Source organism: Molossus molossus, unplaced genomic scaffold, assembly GCF_014108415.1.
Source record: "Molossus molossus isolate mMolMol1 unplaced genomic scaffold, mMolMol1.p scaffold_m16_p_6, whole genome shotgun sequence".
Taxonomy (NCBI): domain Eukaryota; kingdom Metazoa; phylum Chordata; class Mammalia; order Chiroptera; family Molossidae; genus Molossus; species Molossus molossus.
In genome coordinates this window covers 76,811,685-76,834,641 of record NW_023425399.1, presented here as the reverse complement: position 1 = coordinate 76,834,641, position 22,957 = coordinate 76,811,685, and the positions used below count along the sequence as shown (strand labels likewise).

The 22,957-nt window shown below is 39.9% G+C and overlaps 1 protein-coding gene across 3 annotated transcripts in view; it reads left to right on the top strand.

The window, feature by feature from the left end:
* The window catches only part of OSBPL1A (oxysterol binding protein like 1A), a 250,172-nt gene that overhangs the window by 208,227 nt on the left and 18,988 nt on the right, over window positions 1–22,957 (top strand). For all 3 annotated transcript variants that reach the window (XM_036244358.1, XM_036244357.1, XM_036244356.1), the window contains 4 exons: window positions 4,658–4,733; window positions 20,488–20,622; window positions 21,611–21,708; window positions 22,527–22,709. In XM_036244358.1, the coding sequence (XP_036100251.1) occupies window positions 4,658–4,733; window positions 20,488–20,622; window positions 21,611–21,708; window positions 22,527–22,709 (492 nt within the window). The remainder of the gene's footprint in view (window positions 1–4,657; window positions 4,734–20,487; window positions 20,623–21,610; window positions 21,709–22,526; window positions 22,710–22,957) is intronic.

Sequence of the window (22,957 nt, the reverse complement as noted above, 5' to 3'; positions counted from 1 at the left end):
CCCTACTGGGGTTTGAGCCCACAACCCAGACATGTGCCCTGACTGGGAATTGAACCAGGACCTCTCAGTCCATGAGATTGATGCTCAATCCACTAAGCCACACTGGCCGGGCTCTTTTTTTTTTTCTTTTTTGCTCAATCCCTCCACCCCTTTACCCAGCCTCCCCCCCCCCCCACCTGACAACTGCCATCCTGCTCTCTGAGTCTGTCACTATTTTGCTTGTCTGTTCATTTTGTTCATTAGATTCCACAGATGAGTAAAATCGTACGGTACTTGTCTTTCTCTGACTGGCTTATAAATTGTTTTTTTAATTACAGTTCACATTCAATATTGTATTAGTTTTAGGTGTACAGCATAGTGATTAGAAAATCATATATTTTAGAAAGTGATTCCCCTGATATTCAAGAACTCACCTGGCACCATACATAGTTATTACAGTATTACTGACCGTTTTCACTCTGCTGTACTTTACGTTCCCATGACTATTGCGTAAGTATCAATTAGTACTTCTTAATCCCTTCACCTTTTTCACCCGGCTCCCCAACCCCCTCTCCTCTGGCAACCACCAGTCTATTCTCTGTGTCTATGAGTCTGTTTTAATTTTGTTGTTCATTTACTTTGATTTTTAGATTTCACGTAATTGAAATCATATGGTATTTTTCTTTCTCTCTCTTCCTGCTATTTCACTTAGCATACTACCCTCTAGGTCCATTCATGCTGTCACAAATGGTAAGATTTCATTCTTTTTTATGGCCAAGTAATATTCTATTGTATGTATGTACCACAACTTTTTTATCCACTCATCTGTTGATGGGCCCTTGGGTTTCTTCCGTATCTTGGCTAATGTAAATAATGCTGCAATGAACATAGGAGGGCATGTATTCTTTTGAATTAATATTTTGGGTTTTTTGGACATATAACCAGAAGTGGGGTCACTGAGTCATAGGGCAGTTCCACTTCTAATTTTTTTAGGAATCTCCATACTGTTTTCCACAGTGACTGTGCCAGTCTGCATTCCCACCGGTAGTGCACCGAGGGTTCCCTTTTCTCCACATCCTCGCCAGCACGCTTGTTGATTTATTGATGCCGTTCTGACAGGTGTGAAGTGATATTTCATTGTGGTTTTAGTATGCATGTCTCTGACTCTTGTTGACTTTGGACTTTTATATTTGAGCAATTTTTTTTTGTTCTTCCTCCACAATCTTAGGGCAGTTCTATTCTTTTGTTTTCAGAACTAATCGTGGCTAGTATGTCCACTACTAGCTGCTAGCCAACTGTGGTTTTTGAGCATTTGAAATATGGTTAGTGTGACTAAGAAATTGAATTTTTAGTCTTAATTTTAACTAATATAATATTAAATTATAAAAATGAACTAGTATAAGATATTTCTTTTCTTTTTTTTAATCCTTACCCAAGGATATTTTTGCATTTCAGGTAGAGTGGAAGGGAGAGAGAGAGAGAGAGAAACATCATTGTGAGAGAGACACATTGACTGGCTGCCACCCTTACAGCCCCAACTGGGGCCGGGGACAAACTGCAACTGAGGTACGTGCCCTTAGCGGGAACCAAACCCGGGTCTCCCTGGTCCGTGGGCCAACGCTCTAGCCACTGAACCAAACCGGCCAGGACAGTATACGATATTTTTTCATTAAACATAACTAATTCACCTTGACTCTCGAAAACGTAGCTAAATTGAGCTGTTTTAAGTGTAAAATACACACTGGGTTTTGAAGATTTGTATGGGAAAATATTTCAATATTTTTATGTTGATTACATGTTGATGTGCTAGTATTTTGGATATATTAGATTATTTAAAGTATATTATTAAAATTTATCTTGCGCCTTTTTACTTTTTTTAAATATAGACACTACAGAACTTAAGATTACCTGTGAAGCTCTCATTATATTTCGGTGGTGGGTTTCTCAGCCTCAGCACTACCGACATTCGGGGCTGGAGAATTCTCTGTTGTGGGGCCTGTCCTCTCTGCAGGATGCTTGGCAAGGTCCCTGGCCCTTGCTCACTGCACCCTCTTCCCACCCAGTGCGGAAATGTCTTTCTGAGTTGTGACTGAAAGAGCTTAGCCTCTGTTTGAAACCTTTCTTTAATAAGAATTTCTCATCTCCCATTTTTGGAATTAATTATAGGACAGGTCTTTATGTTAATTGTCCTGTAACTTCCATCACTGGTCCTAGTCCTAATCTCTTGAGTAACACAGAATAAACCAAATTCTTTATGAAAGAGATTGTGTGGGCCTAAAGGCCTTATAAATTCCAAAGTTCATTCAATAAAGACTTCAACTCCTCTTTTGTGTAGGCATCTTTCTGGGTAGCAGGGATACAGCAGTAGCTGAAACATGAGTTCTCTGGGACTTGCACACCATTTGGGGAGCATCCTCAGCAGATACTCAAGAGACCCTCCAGCATCTCACATGTCAGTCAGTGCTGTGGAGAAGGACGGAGCAGGCAGAGACTCGGAGGGGATGCTGCTGCTGGGGCAGGGGGGTGCTGTTACTCCTGACACCCCACACCCCTGCCCCCTCCTCTAATACCCAAGACCTTGCTCATGCCCACTGTGCCCCAGACCTTTAGTTTCCTTAGTTTCTTCTAGACTACACATTCCTTCAGCTACTGCCTGAGTTGTTTTCCAGACACCTTTGCCTAGCCTCTGCTAAGTCCCCAGAGTGGGGATGTTAAGGTTCCTTTTTGAAGCGGCATGTGGGTCTGGACCCTGTCTCTGCGCTGGCTGCTGCCCTTGTCCTTGGCAGTTCTGGCTGCTCCTCTCCTTTTGGCAGCCATAGGTTGCACCTGCCTTTTCGGGCAGCCTCAGCGTGCTGTTGACTCAGATTGCGGTCAGCAACCCCGAGGTCACTGACTGTGGCACGACTTCTGCCTTGTGTACTTGTCCCCTAGGCTGGCATTTCTCTTGTGCTCCTGATCAGTCGATTGCACATGATGAGGGTTTGTGTTCAGCTCTGCGTGTCCCACACAAGAAAAGAACGTGGGCTTCGTGCTGGCCCTTTGCTTTCACAGTCCCTTTCTCCTCTGCTTTCTGGTTGTTCTGATAGATAATTAATGTTGCAGATAAGCTGGACTCCTCACAAATGAGTGATTACTACATTTTCATAAACCACCACAGAGAGTTATGTGCATAAAAATGAGTATAGGATATTCTTGGCCTGCAATCCCGTGATCACTTCTAAATTGAGAATAAAAATAAATCTTGCTTCCATAATATTTCTTGCCCCCCCCCCCCCCCGCCTTCTGCTGTTTTTGCCTTTAATTAGAAGAGTAGCATATACATTTAATGTAAGCATTTGTTGGGGGGAACTACAGCCCCTCACTCAATCTTCACAAAGTGTATTCGGGCTCACAACTTCCTAGGTCTGTGATTCACTTCTGACTGACTCTCATAGACAGGAGATGAAAAATTTACTTTATATACATCTCTAAACTCCATGCCACATGCAAATGGTAGATAATGGCAGGCATTTTGTCCCTGGGTGCCTTGTTCATGTCATAGAGATTGATAGTGTTAGATTGGGGAAAATGTGATTTAAATACCATCTGTGGCCACTTATCCAGCAGATTGCTTAGCTGACAAGTCTGCCAAATGAGCAGTGTGTTCCTAAAAAAGAAAAAGCAATCAGAAGAACTTTACCATGGAGGATTTAACAATATTATTTATTTAAAACCGTAAGTTTTATTAACTTCTATAACTCAAATTCATTTAGTTTATAGACGTTCTTTAGAAGATCATTTTTGGTTTCATATTTTCTGTAATATTTTAATTATGTCTGTAATATTTTAATTATGTGTGGCAGCTGAAACCAGCATTCCTGGCCATAACCTAAGGGAACAGAAAAGAATTCATTTCTATAACGGAGTTTTGGAAACTTGGTCTGGGTGCTTCTCACGGCTCCCCCGGCTGTGCTGCCCTTGTGGTCTGTGGAAGATGGGTGGCTTCCTGCGGGCCACACGGGCCTCAGGATGCTGAGCTCAGATGTGCAGCTCGTTCGAGCCGTAGCCCCTCTGCCTCCGGCTGCCAGCAGCCTCTGTCTGTTCCCACACTCCTGCAGGGCTTCAGAAATGCTGCTTCAGTAGCGGTTCATTTGTAAGGGGTTTTGCACTGTATCAGGAGTTGCTAAATTTTGTCCAATGTCAATGTCTTTTGGAAAGTCCTAATGTATGTGATTGATGCAGGGCCTAAAATTGACTTTGGTTTTTATAGTTTGTTTGCATTTTCCTGTTTCATTTCTTTAAAACGTTAAACTAGGCTCTGTGATAGCATTCTGTTTACATTATTTAGCACCTGGAGTAAAATAATTTATTAAGTATCAGAACATGGTAGGTGTGTCTTGAACCAAACAGCAGGGTCAGATGTGCCAGCAATTGAAAGGACAGCATCTGATCCAAACAGCAGGACTCCAGCTGGGGGAATTCAGATTGTAACAATACGAAAAACACAGGGCTGGGTGGCCTGCTGTGCAACTTCTCAGGGCTCAGAATAGCAGTGAGCAGGGGTCCAACCGCAGACTGACCCTGTTGTACCCTGTGATGCGCGTATGTGCCTGTGGCTTTCAGATTAATGACAATAACTTTTTCTTCCCAATGTCAATGGCATTGAAATTGAATCGTTATTTTTCTTTTCTTTTTTTAGAACAAGCTTGCCGTCCCCTATGTTTTCCAGAAATGACTTCAGTATCTGGAGCATCCTCAGAAAATGTATTGGCATGGTAAACTAACTATCAATTCTATACATAGCATCAAGCAGATATGTGTTTCATTGGACACCCTGTGGAAGGGAGTCTTCATGTTGGCATAAAAATGATGCACAGAGATGTTCATAGAAACTTCTGAGGATCAGAAATTGGGAAAAGTCTTATATGCAATTCTCCTGACAGAATTTGAGCCACTCTTTATGCCAATTAATGTGGCTTTTTTTAATTAAACCTCACCTGAGGATCTTGTTCCATTGATTTTTAGAGAGAGTGGAAGGGAAGAAGGGAGGGAGGGAAAGAGAGAGAGAGTGATTGGTTGCCTCCTGCATGACCCCAACTGGGACCGGGGATCAAACCTGCAACCCAAGTACGTGCCCTTGACCAGAAATCGAACTCAAGACCTTTGGGGTGATGCTAACTGCTGAGCCAAATTGGCCAGGGCTAATGTGACTTTTTTATCATAAGAAAATAGGAAAAGGAAATGAACTTTTCCTGTTGTCACACCCTATTTGTATTTTCCCATAGAATTACCCAGAAATCCTCTCAGAACAGACTCCCCACTGTGTAGAATATAATTTCACTTATACTTCTGCACACAGGGCACGTTTTTGCACTTTGAATTTGTAAATGTGGTATATTAGCTACATATTTGCTTAGTTAGCTGTGCAGGTGGATCTGATTTGGGGCGAAGGCAGCAGATGGCAAGATTTACTCTTTATAAATCCTTGGATTCCCTTTGAAATAGCAGTTCACATTCAGTCAGGCCGGAATTCTGAGTCAAGGTCTCTTCATTCTTCTAGCATGACCTTGGACCAATAGATGGATGAATATTTTAAAACATTGCAGTTTAGAGAGTCTGCCTGCATGTTACCTTTTTAAATGTTGCGCTTTAGTGTGCAGCCTGGGTGATCCAGGGGCATTCCTGCACTGAGGGGGGTCACTCCGAACGCTCCATTCTGACACTTGAAGTCCTTTCAACCTCTGACGTGCCTGCTTCAGCCTTTTTCTAATGTCCCTGGTTTCTGCTCGGGGTGATGTCATGTGAGACTTCCTAAATGTCATTTCCAAGGAGCTAATCCAAGGAACATTCATTTTAAACAAACACTCTCTGATCCTACTGCGCGGAGAGTCATCCAGCCACACGCTGGCACGGCCGCTCCGACAGACCCTGCGCGGGGGCCTCACCTCCCTGAGGGTTTCCTCCGGTGTCAGGTCAGGATAATGACTTGTACCTCGGGAGGTATATTGAGAGATGAATACAATAATTTATGCAAAATGTCTAGAGCAGTTCCTGGTTTACCAGAAGGCTCATTCTTATCATCGACCATCAATCATACCTGAGGCTCGGAAGATCCACAGCTTTGTTTCGATTATATGAAGATTCATCAGGACGAACCAAATGTGTATGTTCTTAAATAAGATGTTAATTATACATTTCAGTCTCTCTGGAACTGAAATGGTCCGGATAGAAATGAATAATTTCTATTCCTCGGAGTCATTATTTTAACAACCTTAGTAAACACGCTGTGATCTGGAATCCAAATACGTATATGTGCTTAAATTAAACCAATTTCACAGAAAACTCATCGTTGTAGCAGGTGATATCTTCTGTTGTATTAAATTCATGGCGATTCCACTTGATTAAATTGATTTCACAACCTGCTAATGAATGACACTCACAGTTACTATAGAATTGGTACCATGTCTGTCTGAGACTATTTGGTCAACAGAGTGTGTGTGAAAACTTGAGGTGTGGTTTAGTCATTTTGGCCAGTATGGAAAGAACTTGCGTCTGTCTCCTACCATCTCATATTGCACTGAGTGTCAGAGTTAATGGAGGGGTCATGAGTTTGTTCAGACTGGCAACCAGCAGTCTGTCTAGTTTATGTCTAATGTAAGCATCTGTCTAAATGGAGACTAACCATTCTTTTAATAGACAGGAAATTGTTATGTTAGTTTGTACCTGTTATACTTTGAAAGGTACTCTATTTTTCTGGAAGAATGGTTTTACTTTTATTTTTAGGTGTAGAACTATTTGTGCAAATAAATGCTTATGTTAAGTTATAAATAAAGTAAAGCTAATAAAAGCAAAACTGGGTTGAAAGGGTACCACAGAATATTTTGAAACATATCTATAGAACTGACTGAATAAAATCACAGAGAAAGAGCTGTAGGGGAAATAATATTTTTGGAACATATTCTCTACTGTTTTTAAGAAGATCAGTGTTCCACATTTATTAATGTGGATTGAAAGGAAATTACCTAGCTTTTGGAAGCATTGTTCTTTGGGCACTGTGTGTTGCACGATCCCTTCTCATAGGCAGCAGAAATGCTCAGTCAAAAGTGTAAGTGCTGGCCTTGCCCAGCTCAGTGGTTGAGCGTCAGCCCATGCACCAAGAGGTCACCGGTTCAATTCCCGGTCAGGCACATGCCCAGGTTGTGGCCCAAGCCCCAGTGGGAGGCATGTAGGAGATGGCCAGTCAGTGTTGTCGCTCATCGATGTTTCTCTCTCTCTAAAAAAATCAATCAAAAAAATGCTGGCCAAGAGAAGAGATTTAAAGTACAGAGTAGCGCCCTGGCCCGTTTGGCTCAGCGGTTAGAGCGTTGGCCTGCAGACCGATGAGTCGAGGGTTCAATCCGGTCAAGGAGGCAACCAGTCAGTGTGGCTCTATCACATCGATGTTTCTCTCTGTCTGTCTCTCTCTCCCTCCCTCCCACTATAAGTGAAGAAATATCCTCAGGTGAGGAATAAAAAACATAATAAAACTGAAGTACAGAGTATCTTGAAAATGAATGCAAATTAGAGTAAATTTTTAAAAGTAATTTTTTATGTCAATCCCTCCAGTACCTGCCTCCTTTCATTCCTCAAGAAAAAAAAAGGTCAAAACTTAGAAAATAATAGTACTCATAGTTTTAATTGCACTTAAACTCAAACTGAAGGTACTTTTAAAAATCACTCATTGCACTTGATATTAGAGTTAACAATGCAAACACTTCACTTCAGGTTCTTTCTGAGTGGATAAATCTTAGTTACAGAAGTGATCTACACCTCTCAGCTAGCTCTTTCCTTAGCTTCATATTCCTAGTTTCTCAATTTCATAATAAGCCTTGTAAGTAGTGGAGGGAAGTGGACATTGACCCCTGAGACCTCTGTTGACATGAGGAGCGTGTCAGACCCGAGTGCAGAGGGAGCATCTCGACAGTGAAAACCTCGCAGTTCTACCTTGAACTGGGATCCGGTCCCAGCTTTTTCTAAAATTAGTGCCTCTCCTTTATGATGATACAGTTTGATGGTGTAGATCATTATTCAGAATGCATTGCTTTTAAGAACTCGTGATAGGTGCTTATGTGCCAGGTATGGTTTAGGAGTGTTTTGTCTTCATCAGAAATGAAGCCGAGTCCTCCGGGCAGGACTGAGTCCTCAGTGCGCCCCAGCGCCTTGGCCAGCCGGGCTCACCGGGGCCCGTCCTCCACCTCCACACACACGCACATTTTGCTTTGCTTTTTTCCAAAAAGAATGTAGAGACTCAGATTTCCAAAACTAATAAGGACACCCTTCCTTTTTTCTCCTAGTCTGGGTAGGTCAAGATTGTTACAATTATCGGATTATATTGCATGAAATTAATATTTTACATAACTGGAATTCAATCCTAATCTCTATGATTGATGCTTTTACCAAACAGATTCCCAGCTCAGAATTAATGCTGATGCTGGCTAGTAGTTTGAAACCATTGTTCCTTATTTCCTTCTTCCCACTGTCTTTTTCTTGAAGGGCGCTAACCTCATAATCACACTGCCCTATATTCCCCGTTTTCTTCCTCCTCCTCCTCCTCTCTTCCATCCCTTTAGGATTTCTCAGCAAGACTCACCCAGAGGTTAGGTCACGCTGGAAACCAGGGCCAGCACCAGGGTGAGACAAAATCTGAGTCTGCACCTGGACCCAGGGCCATGCAGGTGCAGACCCTGTGCTTGCCAAATATCTTAGCGTCGTAGAATAGTGGTGCATCATTGTCCGAAATGAAAAGGTCTTAAATATTATAAATATACTGACTTCTTAAAGTGAAATTGTTATCACTCTTTTAAAGGTTTCCATTGGAACTAAATACCATAGAGATTTGAATACAAGAGCAAACTGTTCTATAAGAGTTAAAAAGTTTATGTTCCATTTGCTCCTTTAATAGATGTTTTCATTCTGTACTAGCTATAGAATATTATCCTCACTGAATTTTTTTCGCTGAAGGTTTTTATTTGATTGTCTTACTAATACTTTTTGATCACCAAAGTGCATATAAAACAAAAATTTTAAATATGTATCCTCTGCCCATAGACTTTAGTACTAAAAGTTTCTTTGCAAGTTATTCTTAGAAATATTAGTATATGAGTGATCAAAATAACAAACATAAAAATTATGAAAATATTAACACCAATGGTAAAATGTAATTTGTAAAATGGATTTTTTTTCTGTTGGGTTCAGCCATCTGAGAATGAATATCAGCTATTGCTAAAGTGAGACAGGATTTTCAGTAACAGTTTCTCCTTACTTACTAGATCGAGGGTTAGAAACTTTCTCACGTGAGTAGACAGATGGGAGGAGGAGTGCTGTGGTTTTGTGTAGAAATACCATTCAGTTCTCTGACTCTTTCCTAACTCTATGCCAAAAACCGGATTATATATTAGCAAAGATAATTTTATATGACTCATAAGCTGACAACTTAATTAGGACTCTCCTCAATGATATTAAAAACAAAATTTGGAAAACCATAACTGGCAAAAGGTCTTGCTACCTTCTTCTGGAGTCGCAGGGTCACAGACATCTCAGTCTGTGGGAAATGACCGCAGGAGCTTGACCAGGACTTCAGCTCTCGATTCGTTGTTTCCTCTCACTTGGATGTACCTTGCAATGATGAGAAGGGGTTGAGAAATCTGAAATACTTTTCATGGAAACACACCTTTGCCGATATAATGTTTTCCATGAAATACTTTTATCTTAACATGAGCTTTACATTTTTCCCTCAAAATTTCAGATTTAGCTCAGTCACTGGATGCAGAACGCCTGCCCCATAACCAGGGCCAGACGGCATCCAGACCTCCCAGGCCAGCTGACCGGGAGTGTGAGGGGATTTTAGGGTTCAGATAAATATGTTCGGGGTTTGTCACTGTGACGGCTGCCCTGTTCTTGAATTCTAACTCTTAAGATAGTGAAAATCTAGATAAGATTTGGAGCTTTGTCCCTTTTGATACATTATAAGTACTGACTTGAGCGATGGAGAACAGAAGAAGCCAAAAAAGTAGTTCAACAAAGTCTAGCATCTCCACCTCGTCACTCTACAGTGATCTGAAATCGGAGTATCCCAACGTGGGAGAAATGGCCAGAAGACCCTGTTTCTAATGTCAGGTCTTTCTCTTAACTAAAACGAAGGCCGCGGAGCCCTCATGCAGATTAATAGTGTCTCATTAAAACCTTGACCAAGAGGCCTCACTAATGCCAGTCCTGTAGTTCTAAACCTCCCTTCGTTTGGGGCACGTCAGGGCAAGAATATTGTACTGTGATTCAGGGTGGTGCAAGGTATTTTATTTTTTTAGTGGAAGACAGGCATTTGTAGAAGGAGAAGTGGGAAGAGAGGAACAGCATGACATCCTCAGCACAGGTGCTTTCTTGGACCTGTGAGTCCTTAGGTAAGGGCACGCAGGAGGGGTAGCATCTGGGTGTTTATTGCCTTGAAGCATCTCTGCCCAGGAATCTGCTGGACAGCCTCTGTGGACCGTGAGTGAATCCAGTGTGAAGACTGGGATCTAGTCCAAGCTTCCAGCCAGGACCTGTTGTCCAACCGCCTTCCCAGCCAGCCGATGTCCGGGCTTGGGTCAAGTGCCTCCAGCAAGAGGCTGGCACTACCTCCCAGCCACTAGACAGGAAGAACAGGAAAGGAATGCCTCTTTGTCTACCTTTTCTTCATAGGTTTTCTTTGTTCCCTCTGTTTTTCCCGCCGGCAGCACCAAGGTGCCCATAGTGTGGTTCAATTCCCACACAAACACACCCCGTTTCCTGTGCCGTAGTTTCTTCACTTCTGGGTGTGTATCTCCCAGCCTTGCCCGTCGTGGTCCCCCAGGCTGGTCGGCGAGAGCTGAGGAACAGTGATGTAACCAGGGCCAGAAGGCTTTTTCCAGCTGCTCACCAGTGAGTGGTCCCAGGAGGGCTGTCTCGTGAGATCTTAGTGGGACAGCTTTGGACCTAGTCCATGGTATTCAGATGACAGGAACTGCTTATGCAGTGACGAACTAGTTGGTAGCACATCCAAGGAACAGAACCAAGACTGCTGCCAGCACCTGGCCGTCAGTGAAGAGCCTCGAAGCCCGGTCAGTGCTTGGGCCACGCATAGGCGAGGACCTGCCCACAGGCTCGCTGCAGAGCAGGCGGACCCAGCCTAGGCCCTAAGCCGAGTTTCTGTCTTATCACCAGGACCTTAAATATTTGCACAGCCGGGCATTACAGTGCTAGCCTTTACACATATAAAATATTTTCCATTTCTGTTGAGATCAGACTCGGCCTTGCCTTTGGGTTTATGTCAGTGCTCAAGTGATGAAGCAGCCTTCTCTCTCTCTTTCTCTCTCTCTTTTGTCTTCTCAGTTTATCAGCTGATGAGCAGTCGCAATTAAGAGTTTCTTTAGTTTCATCATTGGTTGCTATTAATTTGCATGGATAAATTTAAACTTTGCTTTTAGCTGGGTCACAAGGTAGAATTGCTTGACATAAATATTTAATTTTACAGCTGCCTGAAGCTCTCAGTGGTAAAAGTATTCTAGCTAATGTTTCTTCCTGAAACTTGACCTTCATAATGTGCATTGTTGCTTTTCCTATTAAAATATGCACAATACCATTTAATTGTATACAGTGTCTAGTGAGCAATACCAAACTTCATTGTATTTAGAAGTAAAAGAAAAAAAAGTGTCTTTATGAATTTCCAAGAGAGAACGAAATATAGCAGGTGTCACTGAGTTTTTTATGACATATCCAGGGAACTGTAGATTTTAACATTTAAAATAATTGTAAGACTATTTTAAAATAATTGAACACTAATAGAGAACACAAAATTGCAAGTCCATTGCTATATTTTAAAATCGCATGTTATACTCTCCTGAGAGGCTGTTTTCCTGGCAGTCTGGATTGTGTGCTTATGTTCTCTCAGGTCTTTTCTTTCCCTTCCGCTGCCTCTTTGTCGTTTTGCCCAGATGTGTGCCATTACATTTCCCTGCAGGCTCACACTCAGAGCATAAAGAAAAGAGGAAACAACAGAGTGATTTAGAGTTGAAAGATTAAGTCCATAGGCCAGGACCCCCATCTGATCCGCCCTGTTAGGGAAGGGATAAAATGCCATGTCACCCCCAACACCTTCCTCATTCCCTCGGTGAGCATGCTATGGTCCGTATAATATTTTGTAGGGAGAAAAAATTCAGAATCAAGATTTATAGGTAAAGTTCTTCATTTCTTTAATGAATAACTTCTTTAAATTTCTGTAATCTCACCATGCTGTTTTACACAGCAAAGTGAAATGCAGATACAAGAAGAGAGCTGAACCAGAAGGAGCAGAGTTTGTGTCACACACTACTCAAGGGATAGGCTCATGTCACCACTGAGGTGAACTGTGGCCTTGGTGATTGGATAGGGCATCCCACCAGCCAGCGCTGAGCCCTTGCCAGTGGGAACTGCAGCGACCCCTGCTGGCTGGGGCTCCAGAAGAAGCAGATGTCCTTTCCATCAATCCCTTTACCCTCTAAAGTCAGAACTCGAAAGCCAAGCTGCTATCAGTAGTTTCTTTATAGCTCAGCTGCCCAGGCGATAGGGTGAAGTAGCCCACCCTTCAAAGCTTCTTTGCTTCCACGCAGTCTTGGGGAACTCGGCACTCTTGCATGTATTATTAATAAACATGATGATTGCTTGCTATTATGGCTCATTTAACTTATGCCTGGCACTGTTCTAAGTGTCTTTACATGAATGGATTTAATCTTTATCAGCCCTGTGAAGTATGTAATGAAATCCCTACATGAGGAGAGTGAGGGGCTTACTCATGGCCACACAAGCAGAGCCCATCTCAGAACCCATTCTTTTTTTCTTTAAAAAAAAATCGGTGGTAAGCCTGGCCAGTGTGGCTCAGTGGATTGAGCATCTTTCCATGGACTGAGGTCACAGTTCGATTCCCAGTCAGGGCACATGCCCAGGTTGCAGGCTTGATCCCCAGTAGGGGGCACACAGGAGGCAGGGATTGATGTTTTTTCTCTCACATCGATGATCCTCTCCTTTCCTCTCAAAAAAATCAATAAAAGCATTTTTTTTAAAAAAGATTGCATGCAAAATGATTTTAAAACTTGGTGGTACAATGCATATGGCATTAAATTTGCCATCTTACCTGTTTTTTAGTGTATAGTTCAGTGGCATGAAATACATTAACACTGTTGTGTTGCCATCACCACCATCCATCCACAGAAGTCTTTTCAGTTTTTCAGAACTGAGAGTCTATACCCATTAACCACTAACTCTCCATTCCCTCCGCCCCTGGCTACCACAATTCCACTCTCTGTTCATGAACAAACTTATTCTTTTAACCCAAACACTTTACTGTCCCTGAAACTAGGACTGGCCTAGCCTGAGCATGTTTTCTGTCATGCCACTTACACTTTGCTGTTGTCTTGTACGTTTTATGATTAGCATAATGTGTGTGTGTAATGTAAGGTCATCCGTTTCTGTGGTGCAAGGTTAACTTTCCCATCCTTCTACCAGGTTGAAAGTATTAGGTTTTGAAATAATCTCTCGTGTTACCTCTGATTGGAAGATCAATAGATGTTCACTTTAGGAAATTTGGAAATACAGAGGAGCATAAAGATGGTTAAGATTACCTATCCTGCTAACTCTGTTAACTTTGTGGCGCTTTACCGTCTAATTGTTTTTATGTCTACAAATCACATGTTTTATAAAATTAGAATATTTTTGAACATATTGCTTTGTAACCTACTTTTTTCACATTTTTGCCATGTGAACTATTGAGAATCATAAACAAGAGGTTTTTGAATTCAAGAGCTTGCACTTCAGTGAAAGAGGTAGGACAGTGCAGTGCATGTGATAACTGCTTGACTAGGAATACACTCTGGGAGCAGTGGGAATATAGGAGCATATGGGGCTGAGGACACTTGCGAGGTGCTCTTCTCTCCCTGACGTGATGAGGATGCAAGCGGATAACAGGGATTATACCCCTCCCTTCAGGAACTGTATTACTGTATAGTTAGTTAGCAAGATAAGCTGGTACTCATGACATAACAGCTGGTAATATAATCTAATGTCTGATCAAATGCTAAGTTGTGACATATAGATTCTGGCACTTCAGGAATCGGAAGGGGCAAGGTATCAGTGGAATAATGCTGCAGTGAACATGGGAGTATAGATATTCCTTTGAGATAATGGTTTCATTTCCTTTGGATATATACCCAAAAGTGGGATTGCTGGATCATATGGTAGTTCTTTGTTTTTTTAATTTTTGGAGGACCCTCCATACTGTCTTCCATAGTGGCTGTTGCAGTTTACATTCCCACCAGTAGTCACAAGGGTTCCCTTTTCTCCACATTCTTGCTATCATTCATCTCTTGTCTTTTTGATAATAGCTATCCTAACAAGTGTGAGGTAATATCTTACTGTGGTTTGCATTTCCCTGATAATTAGTGATGTTGAGCATTTGTCTATGTAACTCTGTATGTCTTTGCAAAACATCTATTTAATTTTTCCTCCAAGTTTTAAATTGAGTTGTTTTTCTGCTATTGCATTATATAAAGTTTTTTTTTAATCTATTTTTATATTAACTCCTTATCACATATATGATTTATAAATACTTTTTCCCATGTAGTAGGTTGCCTTTTCATTTTGTTGAGATTTCCTTTGCTGTGCACAACCTTCTTGTTTGATGTAGTCCCACTTGTATATTTTTTATTTCATTGCCTTTATTTTTGGTCTAAAATCCAAAAACATCACCAGCAAGATCAATGTGTTTTCTTCTAGGAGTTGTATGGTTTCCATTATTATGTTAAAGTCTGTAAATCCATTTTAAGTTGATTTTTGTGTATGGTGTAAGATAGGGATACAGTTTAATTCATTTACATAAATCTGTGCACTTTTTTCAGCACCATTTATTAATGAAACTGTCCTTTCCCCATTGTATATTCTTGACTTCTTTGTCCAAAATTAATTGACCAAATAGCCATGGGTTTATTTCTGTGCTCTCTATTCTGTTCCATTTATCTATGTGTTTTTATTGCCAATGCCATACTGTTTTTTATTACTGTAGTTTTGTAATATAGTTTGAAATTAGGAAATGTGATACCTTCAGTTTTGTTCTTTTTTCTCAAGATTGCTTTGACTCTTCAGGGTCTTTTGTAGTTCCACACAAATTTTAGGGTTTTTTCTATTTCTGTGAAAAATTGAAATTTAGATAGGGGTTGCATTGAATCTATAAATCACTTTTGATCGTATGAACATTTTAACGATACTAATTTTTCCAGGCCAGTAAGCACAGAATATCTTTTCATATATTTGTGTCTTCAGCAAATTTTTTTTATTACTGTCTTACAGTTTCCAGTGCTTAGACCTTTCACCTTCTTGGTTAAATTTATTCATAAGTATTTTATTTTTTGATGCTGTTGTAAATAGGATTATTTTCTTTATTTCTCTTTCTGATGGTTTGCTATTCATATAGAGAAATGCAACAGATTTTTGCATATTGATTTTGTATCTTGCAGCTTTACTGAATTTATTAGTTCTAAAGATATTTTGGAGGGGATGCAGTCTTTAGAGTTTTCTATATGTAATATATTATCTGCAAATACTAACAGTTTTTTATGTTCCTTCCCAATTTGGATATCTTTTATTTTTTTTTCATGCCTAACCTGACTAGAACTTCTAGTCCTATGTCAACTAAAAGTGGTGACAATGGGCAGCCTTGTCTTGTTTCTGATCTTTGAGGAAGAGCTTTCAACTTTTCACTATTGATTATGATGCTAGCTGTGGGCTTGTCTGTATGGCTTTTATTATGTTGCTGTACATTTCTTCTGTATCTGATTTTTGAAAGTTTTTATTATTAAAAGATGTTGAATTTAGCTTTTTTTTTTGCATCTACTTACATGATCATATGATGTTAACCCTTTATTTTGTTAATGTGGCATGTCTTATTGATTGACTTGTGGGTGTTGAACCATCTTTGCATCCCTAGAATAAATCCCACTTGATCATGGTGTATGATCCTTTTAATGTACTTTTGAATTCAGTTTTTAAATATTTTGTTGAGTACTTTTGCATGTATGTTCATTAAGTATATTGGCCTATAAGTTAATTATTTTGTAGTATTCTTATGCTATTTTGGTGTCAAGGTAATACTGACCTCATAAAATGAGTTTGGAAATGTTCTCCCCTTTTCTGTTTTCTGGGAGAATTTTGGAAGGATGGATATTAATCTTTTTATGTCTGGCAGAATTCACCAGTGAAGACATATGGTCCTGCCCTTACGTTTATTGTGAAATTTTGATTACTGCTTTAATCTCTTTCATAGTTATTGATCTGCTCAGATTTTTTATTCATCATTTGGTCTTGCTAGGTTGTATGTTTCTAGAAGTTTATCCATTTCTTCCACATTGTCCAATTTATTGGCATATGATTGTTCGTAGTAGTCTCTTATCCTTTGTATTTGTGTGGTATCATTTTTAATATCTCCTTTTTCATTTATAATTTCATTTGAGTCCTCTTATTTTTTATTAGTCTAGCTAAGGTTTGTCTAGTTTATTTTTTTTAAAAACCAGCTCTCATTTTTATTGATCTTTTCTATTGTCTTTTTAATCTATCATCCATTTATTTCCATCCTGATCTTTGTTATTTCCTTCCTTCTGCCAACTTTTTTTTTTAATCCTCACCTGAGGATATTTTTACATTTATCTTCAGACAGAGTGGGAGGGAGGGAGAGAGAGAGAGAAAGAGAGAGAGAAACATCCATGTGAGAGAGACACATTGATTGGCTGCCACCTGTACGACCCCAACCAGGGCCAGGGACAAACCACAGCTAAGGTACATGCCCTTGGCCAGAACCAAACCCAGGACTCCTTGGTCCGCAGGCTGATATTCTAACTACTGACCAAAACTGGCCAGGGCTCTTATACCAACTTTATGTTTAGATTGTTCTTCTTTTTCTAGTTTCTTGAGATATAAAGTTAGGCTGTTTATTAGAGACCTTTTTGGTTTTTAATGTAGGTGTTTATTGCTATCAACATTCCTCTTATTGCTTTTACTGTATCCCAGAAGCTTTGGTGTGTTGTATTTCCATTTCAATTTGTTTCAAGATATTTTTTACTTCTCTTTTGATTTCTTCTTTGACCCATTGATGGTTCAATAGCATGTTATGTAATCTTTACATATTTGTGAATTTCCCAGTTTTATTCTTGTAAATTAATTCTAGTTTTATACCATTGTAGTCAGAGAAGATGTTTGATACGATATCAGTCTTTGTAAATGCATTAAGACTTGTTTTGTGGCCTAATATATTATCTATTCTGGAGAATGTTTCATGTGCATTTGAGAAGAATGAGTATTGTGCTGCTTTTGGATGGGATGTTCTGTATTAGTCTGTTAGGGTTATCTGTTCTTGAGGTGTCTTTAAGTCCAGTGATTCCTTATTGATTTTCAGTCTGGATGATCTATCTGTTGTTGAAAGTAGGGTATTAAAGTTCTTTGCTACTATTATATTGCTGTCTATTTCTTCCTTTAGATTGTTAATATTTGCTTTATTTAATTTATTGTTCCTATGTTAGATTCATAAATATTTATAATTGTTATATCTTCTTGCTAAATTGACCTCTCTATTATTATATAATGACTTTCTTTGTGTTTTACTACAGTTTTTGACTTAAACTCTGTTTTGTCTGATATAAGTACAGCTACCTTTTCTTGCCCTTGGTTTCCGTTCATGTGGAGCACTTTTCCCACCCTTTCGCCTTCAGTCCTTGTGTGTCCTTAAAGCTGAAGTGGGTCTCTTACAGGCAACATACAGTTAGGTCTTGTTTTATGTTATCCATTTAGCCACTCTGTGCCTATTTTTAAAATTCTTTTCTGGTGTCTTGTATTCCCTTGATTCCTTTGTTCCCCTATTGCTTTATTTTTGTGTATGTGTGATTTATGATTTTCTGTAGTGGTATGCTTTGATTCCTTTGTCTTTGTCTTTTACGTATCTACTATGGGTTTTTTATTTTTGCTTGTACTTTATGAGGCTTACATGAAACATATTTATAACAGTCTATTTTAAGCTGATAACTTTTTACATTGTGTATCCATAAACAAAGTATTGTTATAGTTTTTGTCTTGTTGTTGTTGTTGTTTTATAGAGGAAGGAGAGAGAGATAGAAACATCGATGTGAGAGAGAAACATCGATTGGCTGCCTCCTGCACACCCCCTACTAGGGACTGAGCCCGAAACCCGGGCATGTGCCCTGACCAGGAATGGAACCAGGACCTCTCAGTCCATGGGACAATGCTCAGTCCACTGAGCCACACCACCCGGGCTGTAGTTATTTTTAATACTTTCTCTTTATAATCATACTAGAATTATAAGTGATTTAGCCACCACCATTACTATTTTTGAGTATTTGATTAAATATTTGTGTGAAGAAAGAATGAACATGACCAAATGAACAGATTGGAAGTAGTGCCCCTCCATTAATGTCAAAAGATCTAACTCTCACAGCATTGGTGGGAGTAAAAATTGGTAATGCCTTTTTGGAAGACATTTAACTCAGTGTAATAGCTGTAACATTTTAAATGAGCAGACCTTTTAACCCAGAAATTCCACTCAGAGAAGTCTACTTTGAAGCCATATTTAGCCATGTTCTAAAAGAAACATGATTAAGTATACTGTGGTATAGTTATACTTAGACATTTTTAAATTTAACAAACTAGTATAGCATTTACTGATGTGTCCAGAAGTGGTGAAAGTGTTTTGCAAATACTGTTCTTATAACAATGCTTTGCGGTAGATATATTATATTGGTGCAGTGTTATTGATGAGGAAATTGGCACACAGTTTAACTTGGCCACAGTCACCTAGCTCGTGAATGAGGAAGCCAGCAGTGAAACTCAGTCTGGTTCTGTGGTCTTACATTTCCCCACCCCAGAGATCACAGAGTTCGAAAGGCTCAGTGAGGTGTCTTGTGTGTGTATCAGAACTCCATGACACAGAAAAAGTGAAAAGAGCAAGTCGTGGGTCAAGACATAGAGCGAATCCCATGCATTGTCAAAACCACTGATATATATGTGCATACACACATTTGTGTAAATACACAGCAGCATATCCCAAATTTAGATGGGGCTTTGCCTCTGGGGAGAGGATCATTTTCATATTTTTACTTCTGTATTAAATTTTACACTGAGAGTTATGTACTGCTCTATTGATTTAAAAAAAATGTTCCAGTTTTCTTGGCTTGGCCCTAACAGTGAATTTCTGGATTTAATGAGATCTTGGGGTATATATAGTTCAGCCTTCCTTTCTTTATCTCTGTATAGATTCCTATCCTGCCTGTCTTCTCAGTGAGACTGCAGAAAACCTATTTCTTTTAATTAGGTTGACTTGCTACATGTCTGTCTATATTCTGGGATATTTTATGGTAATGAATGAGTTGCGTGTTTTTTAATGTGCTCTGGTTCTAGTTTCGTGAAGGTTGCATTTTTTTTAATTGTGCAGATCAGTAAGAATGTGTATGTTTAAGGGAAAAACATCAGAGCTGAGACAGCATCATTCAGATGGCCCCCTGCAGTGCTCACCTGACCATTTGCCCTTAGTCAGCAGGCGTCATCAAAGACCTGATTCCCAAGGGAAAGGGAGATAAGGGCAGATGGAAGGTTGGAAAGATACCAGGAAAGTCCATCGAATATCAAGATAATGTTGTTACCTAATGAATTTTTTGTTTTAAAGAACCTAATGGTGCTTGTGGGCAACATATAGTAAACAGATTGTAATTCAGGTCAGAGAATCCCTACCCAGTTAATTATTTTTGGAAGATTACTGTGATTGTATGATTCTGGCAGATAGATGTTAAAACCCATTCTGTAAAATACACAATAACCTTTTAGTACCCTGGTTCACAATTTATAGTAGATTGGTATGCTCAGAAAACCTCAAGTTGTCAGTCAAAAATAGTCTGAAATTTCCATGCACCAAGAGGTCGCCAGTTCGATTCTCGGTCAGGGCACACGCCCAGGTTGTGGGCCCGATCCCCAGTGGGGGGCATGCAGGAGGCGGCCAATTGATGTTATTTCTCATCGATGTTTTTGTATCTCTCTCCCTTTCTCTCTAAAATCAATAAAGAAAAAAAACAGTCTGAAATTTTGTTTGGAAAATTATTCACAAAAAGTGGTGTATGTGGTTAATCCTTAGTCCACTATGAAGAGCTTTGCTTTCTGTGCCCGTCACCTTTATAGCCCATTTCCTCATTCTGACCTAAGGCAGACTCGTTAGGCATCATCTCATGCTCACCACTAAACGGTGAGCTCCTTGGGTAATCTTTGTATTTCCTTCGAGACCTAGAACAATCTACTCCCTACTGTTAGGTGCTCTGGACAGATTTGTAAAATGGAACTGATATCAAATTTCATGAGTTGCTATTTTCTGTTACTTCCTTTCCAGGATTATGTTATGTAAAAATAGCAGCAGCTAAATTTGCTATGTATGTAGGACATAACTTTCTTTTTGTTAAACAGGAACTATCTAAGATTACGATGCCAGTCATATTTAATGAGCCTTTGAGCTTCCTGCAGCGGCTCACTGAGTACATGGAGCATACATACCTCATCCACAAGGCCAGTTCACTTTCCGATCCTGTGGAAAGGATGCAGGTATGTCGACAGCAAGCACTGGAAAAGGCTGAAGTCTTAGAGACTCCTCTACCACTCCCGCCCTCCCGGGTCCCCGCCCCAAACCCACTGACCCAGGACTAGTGTTAAGTCCAAGATGAGGTTGGGCAATGTTATTAAAACATAGTCAGTATGTTTGTGTGTCCTCTGCGTGCCTTCCCCCGCATCCTCTAGGCAGGGTGCCACTGTCGTGGGAGGACTGTGAGAATTGCAGAAGTGGTCCACAGCCACACCTGGGTGTTAGCGAGCTGTCTGAGTTTCATTTTAGAAAGTGGCATTGTGTCGGGAGAAGAACCAGCCTTTCTTCTTTCAGACTCTAGTGATTCCAAGGAGGAATGAACACACACATGCACACAAGAATATCTACACTTATGTTGATGTATGTATATAAACATGCACACGTGGCTGTAGGTTAAAATGAAAGGCAACAAAGAAGTGCACTTTTTAGTCTTCCTTTGAATAGAAGATGTTTATTGTGATGTATGTGGATGGACTAGATACAGGCCGAGTACAGTAAGTACATTGTTCAAAGCAAGAACATTCTAAATGGAATCTTTCTGTTCTTTCATTGAATATAAATCAACTGTTTCCAACCTCATTGGGTTTGACACCAATTTGTTTAGTTTTATGTTTTCTCCCCTATTCTAAAAGCATTGTACTTTTTAGGAATTTTGAAGGAATGAAAAGTAATTGGGGTTTGAGAGTTTTTTAAACGTCCTTAGGAAATTTGTAGCACTTTGGGTATTATAAACAGCACGGTTGGGAATAGCAATACAGGAAGAGACTCAGAGTAATTTTATCCTGAATGTCCACGTTGGCATTGGAAGTTGCTAGGGCCATAGAAACATTCAAAGTAATTACACTCCTCAAAATAGTTTTATAAATTGCAATCTTGAGGTCATTTCAGTTCCTGGAAAGAGTGAGGAGCAGGCGAGGCCGAGTTAACTCCTCCTCCTGCTCTGTCCCACAGTGTGTGGCTGCGTTTGCCGTGTCTGCCGTGGCCTCTCAGTGGGAGCGCACCGGGAAGCCTTTCAACCCGCTCCTGGGAGAGACCTACGAGCTGGTCCGGTAAGACCTTGCGCTGGATTCCAGGTGGATGGTTGAGTTTGCAAGATTTATTTCACTTTTAAAATGAAAGAGAAAAATATCTACTTTGAGCATCACTGACAACGATTTTGTATGACTGAAGCAAGTTAACAATTTTGATGTTTGTTTCTATGATACTTAGTATTTTAGAGACTATGTCAAAAATACTGAAACCTACGTAAAATTTACATTATAAAAAGTACTTATGGGGATTTCCATTATTCCTGATCATGTGGGATTATTGTCCTGTTCTTGTGTAGATCGTAAGACACGATTGGGCTTTTTATAATCACGTAGAATATTTTAGTGTGACTGTACTGTTGCCATGCAGGTGTATTGCTCTGCAGTTCTGTTCGCTTACCATAGCTTCTTGTTTACACACACTCATTTGGCTTTAGTTTTTCTGAATAGTCCCCTTCCTCTCTGTACACATTTCAATCTCATTTATTCCCTGAACATTTGAAAGTGGACACACTAACTTCCCCTATCTTAATGTGAATGGAATGATATGCTTTAAATTTGTACGGCCCATTTTATCAGTTTGTGCAACTCACCCAGATTCAAGCAGGTGTTCTTCATTTTAATATGTTTAAATAGCTAGAATTATAATAACTTTGGGTTTAGTAGTTTGAGTTGCATTTGTACAGTTTATAATATATTAAGTTCTTTCATCAGGATAATAGAGTTGTTTACTTTGTTGAACCTTTTTAATACTTTTTTACTAAAATGACAATAATGTACACATTCCATGATAAGAAGTACTAACAATATTACTTTTATTATTATTTTTTAATCTTAAGAGACGACCTTGGTTTCAGACTCATCTCTGAGCAGGTCAGCCACCACCCACCCATTAGTGCGTTCCATGCCGAAGGATTGAACAATGACTTCATCTTTCATGGCTCAATTTATCCCAAACTGAAGTTCTGGGGGAAGAGTGTAGAAGCAGAACCCAAAGGAACCATCACCTTGGAGCTTCTTGAGTAAGTTGGAATTGAGCCATGTGTATACACATTTACACCCAAGTGTATACATTTGCATACAGACTTGATCTTGTTCAAAAGCTGGAGGTAGAGAAGAAACAGCTTTTATGAAGTGTCAGTTATGCAGGTAGCTGTGTGTGAATGGATTTGAGAAACATGGTAATAGCCATTGTTAATCAATCAGGTATGTTTTAAACGTTTAACTTGATGTTTGGCTATGGTGTTTGGATCTGTTTTAAGATAGAATG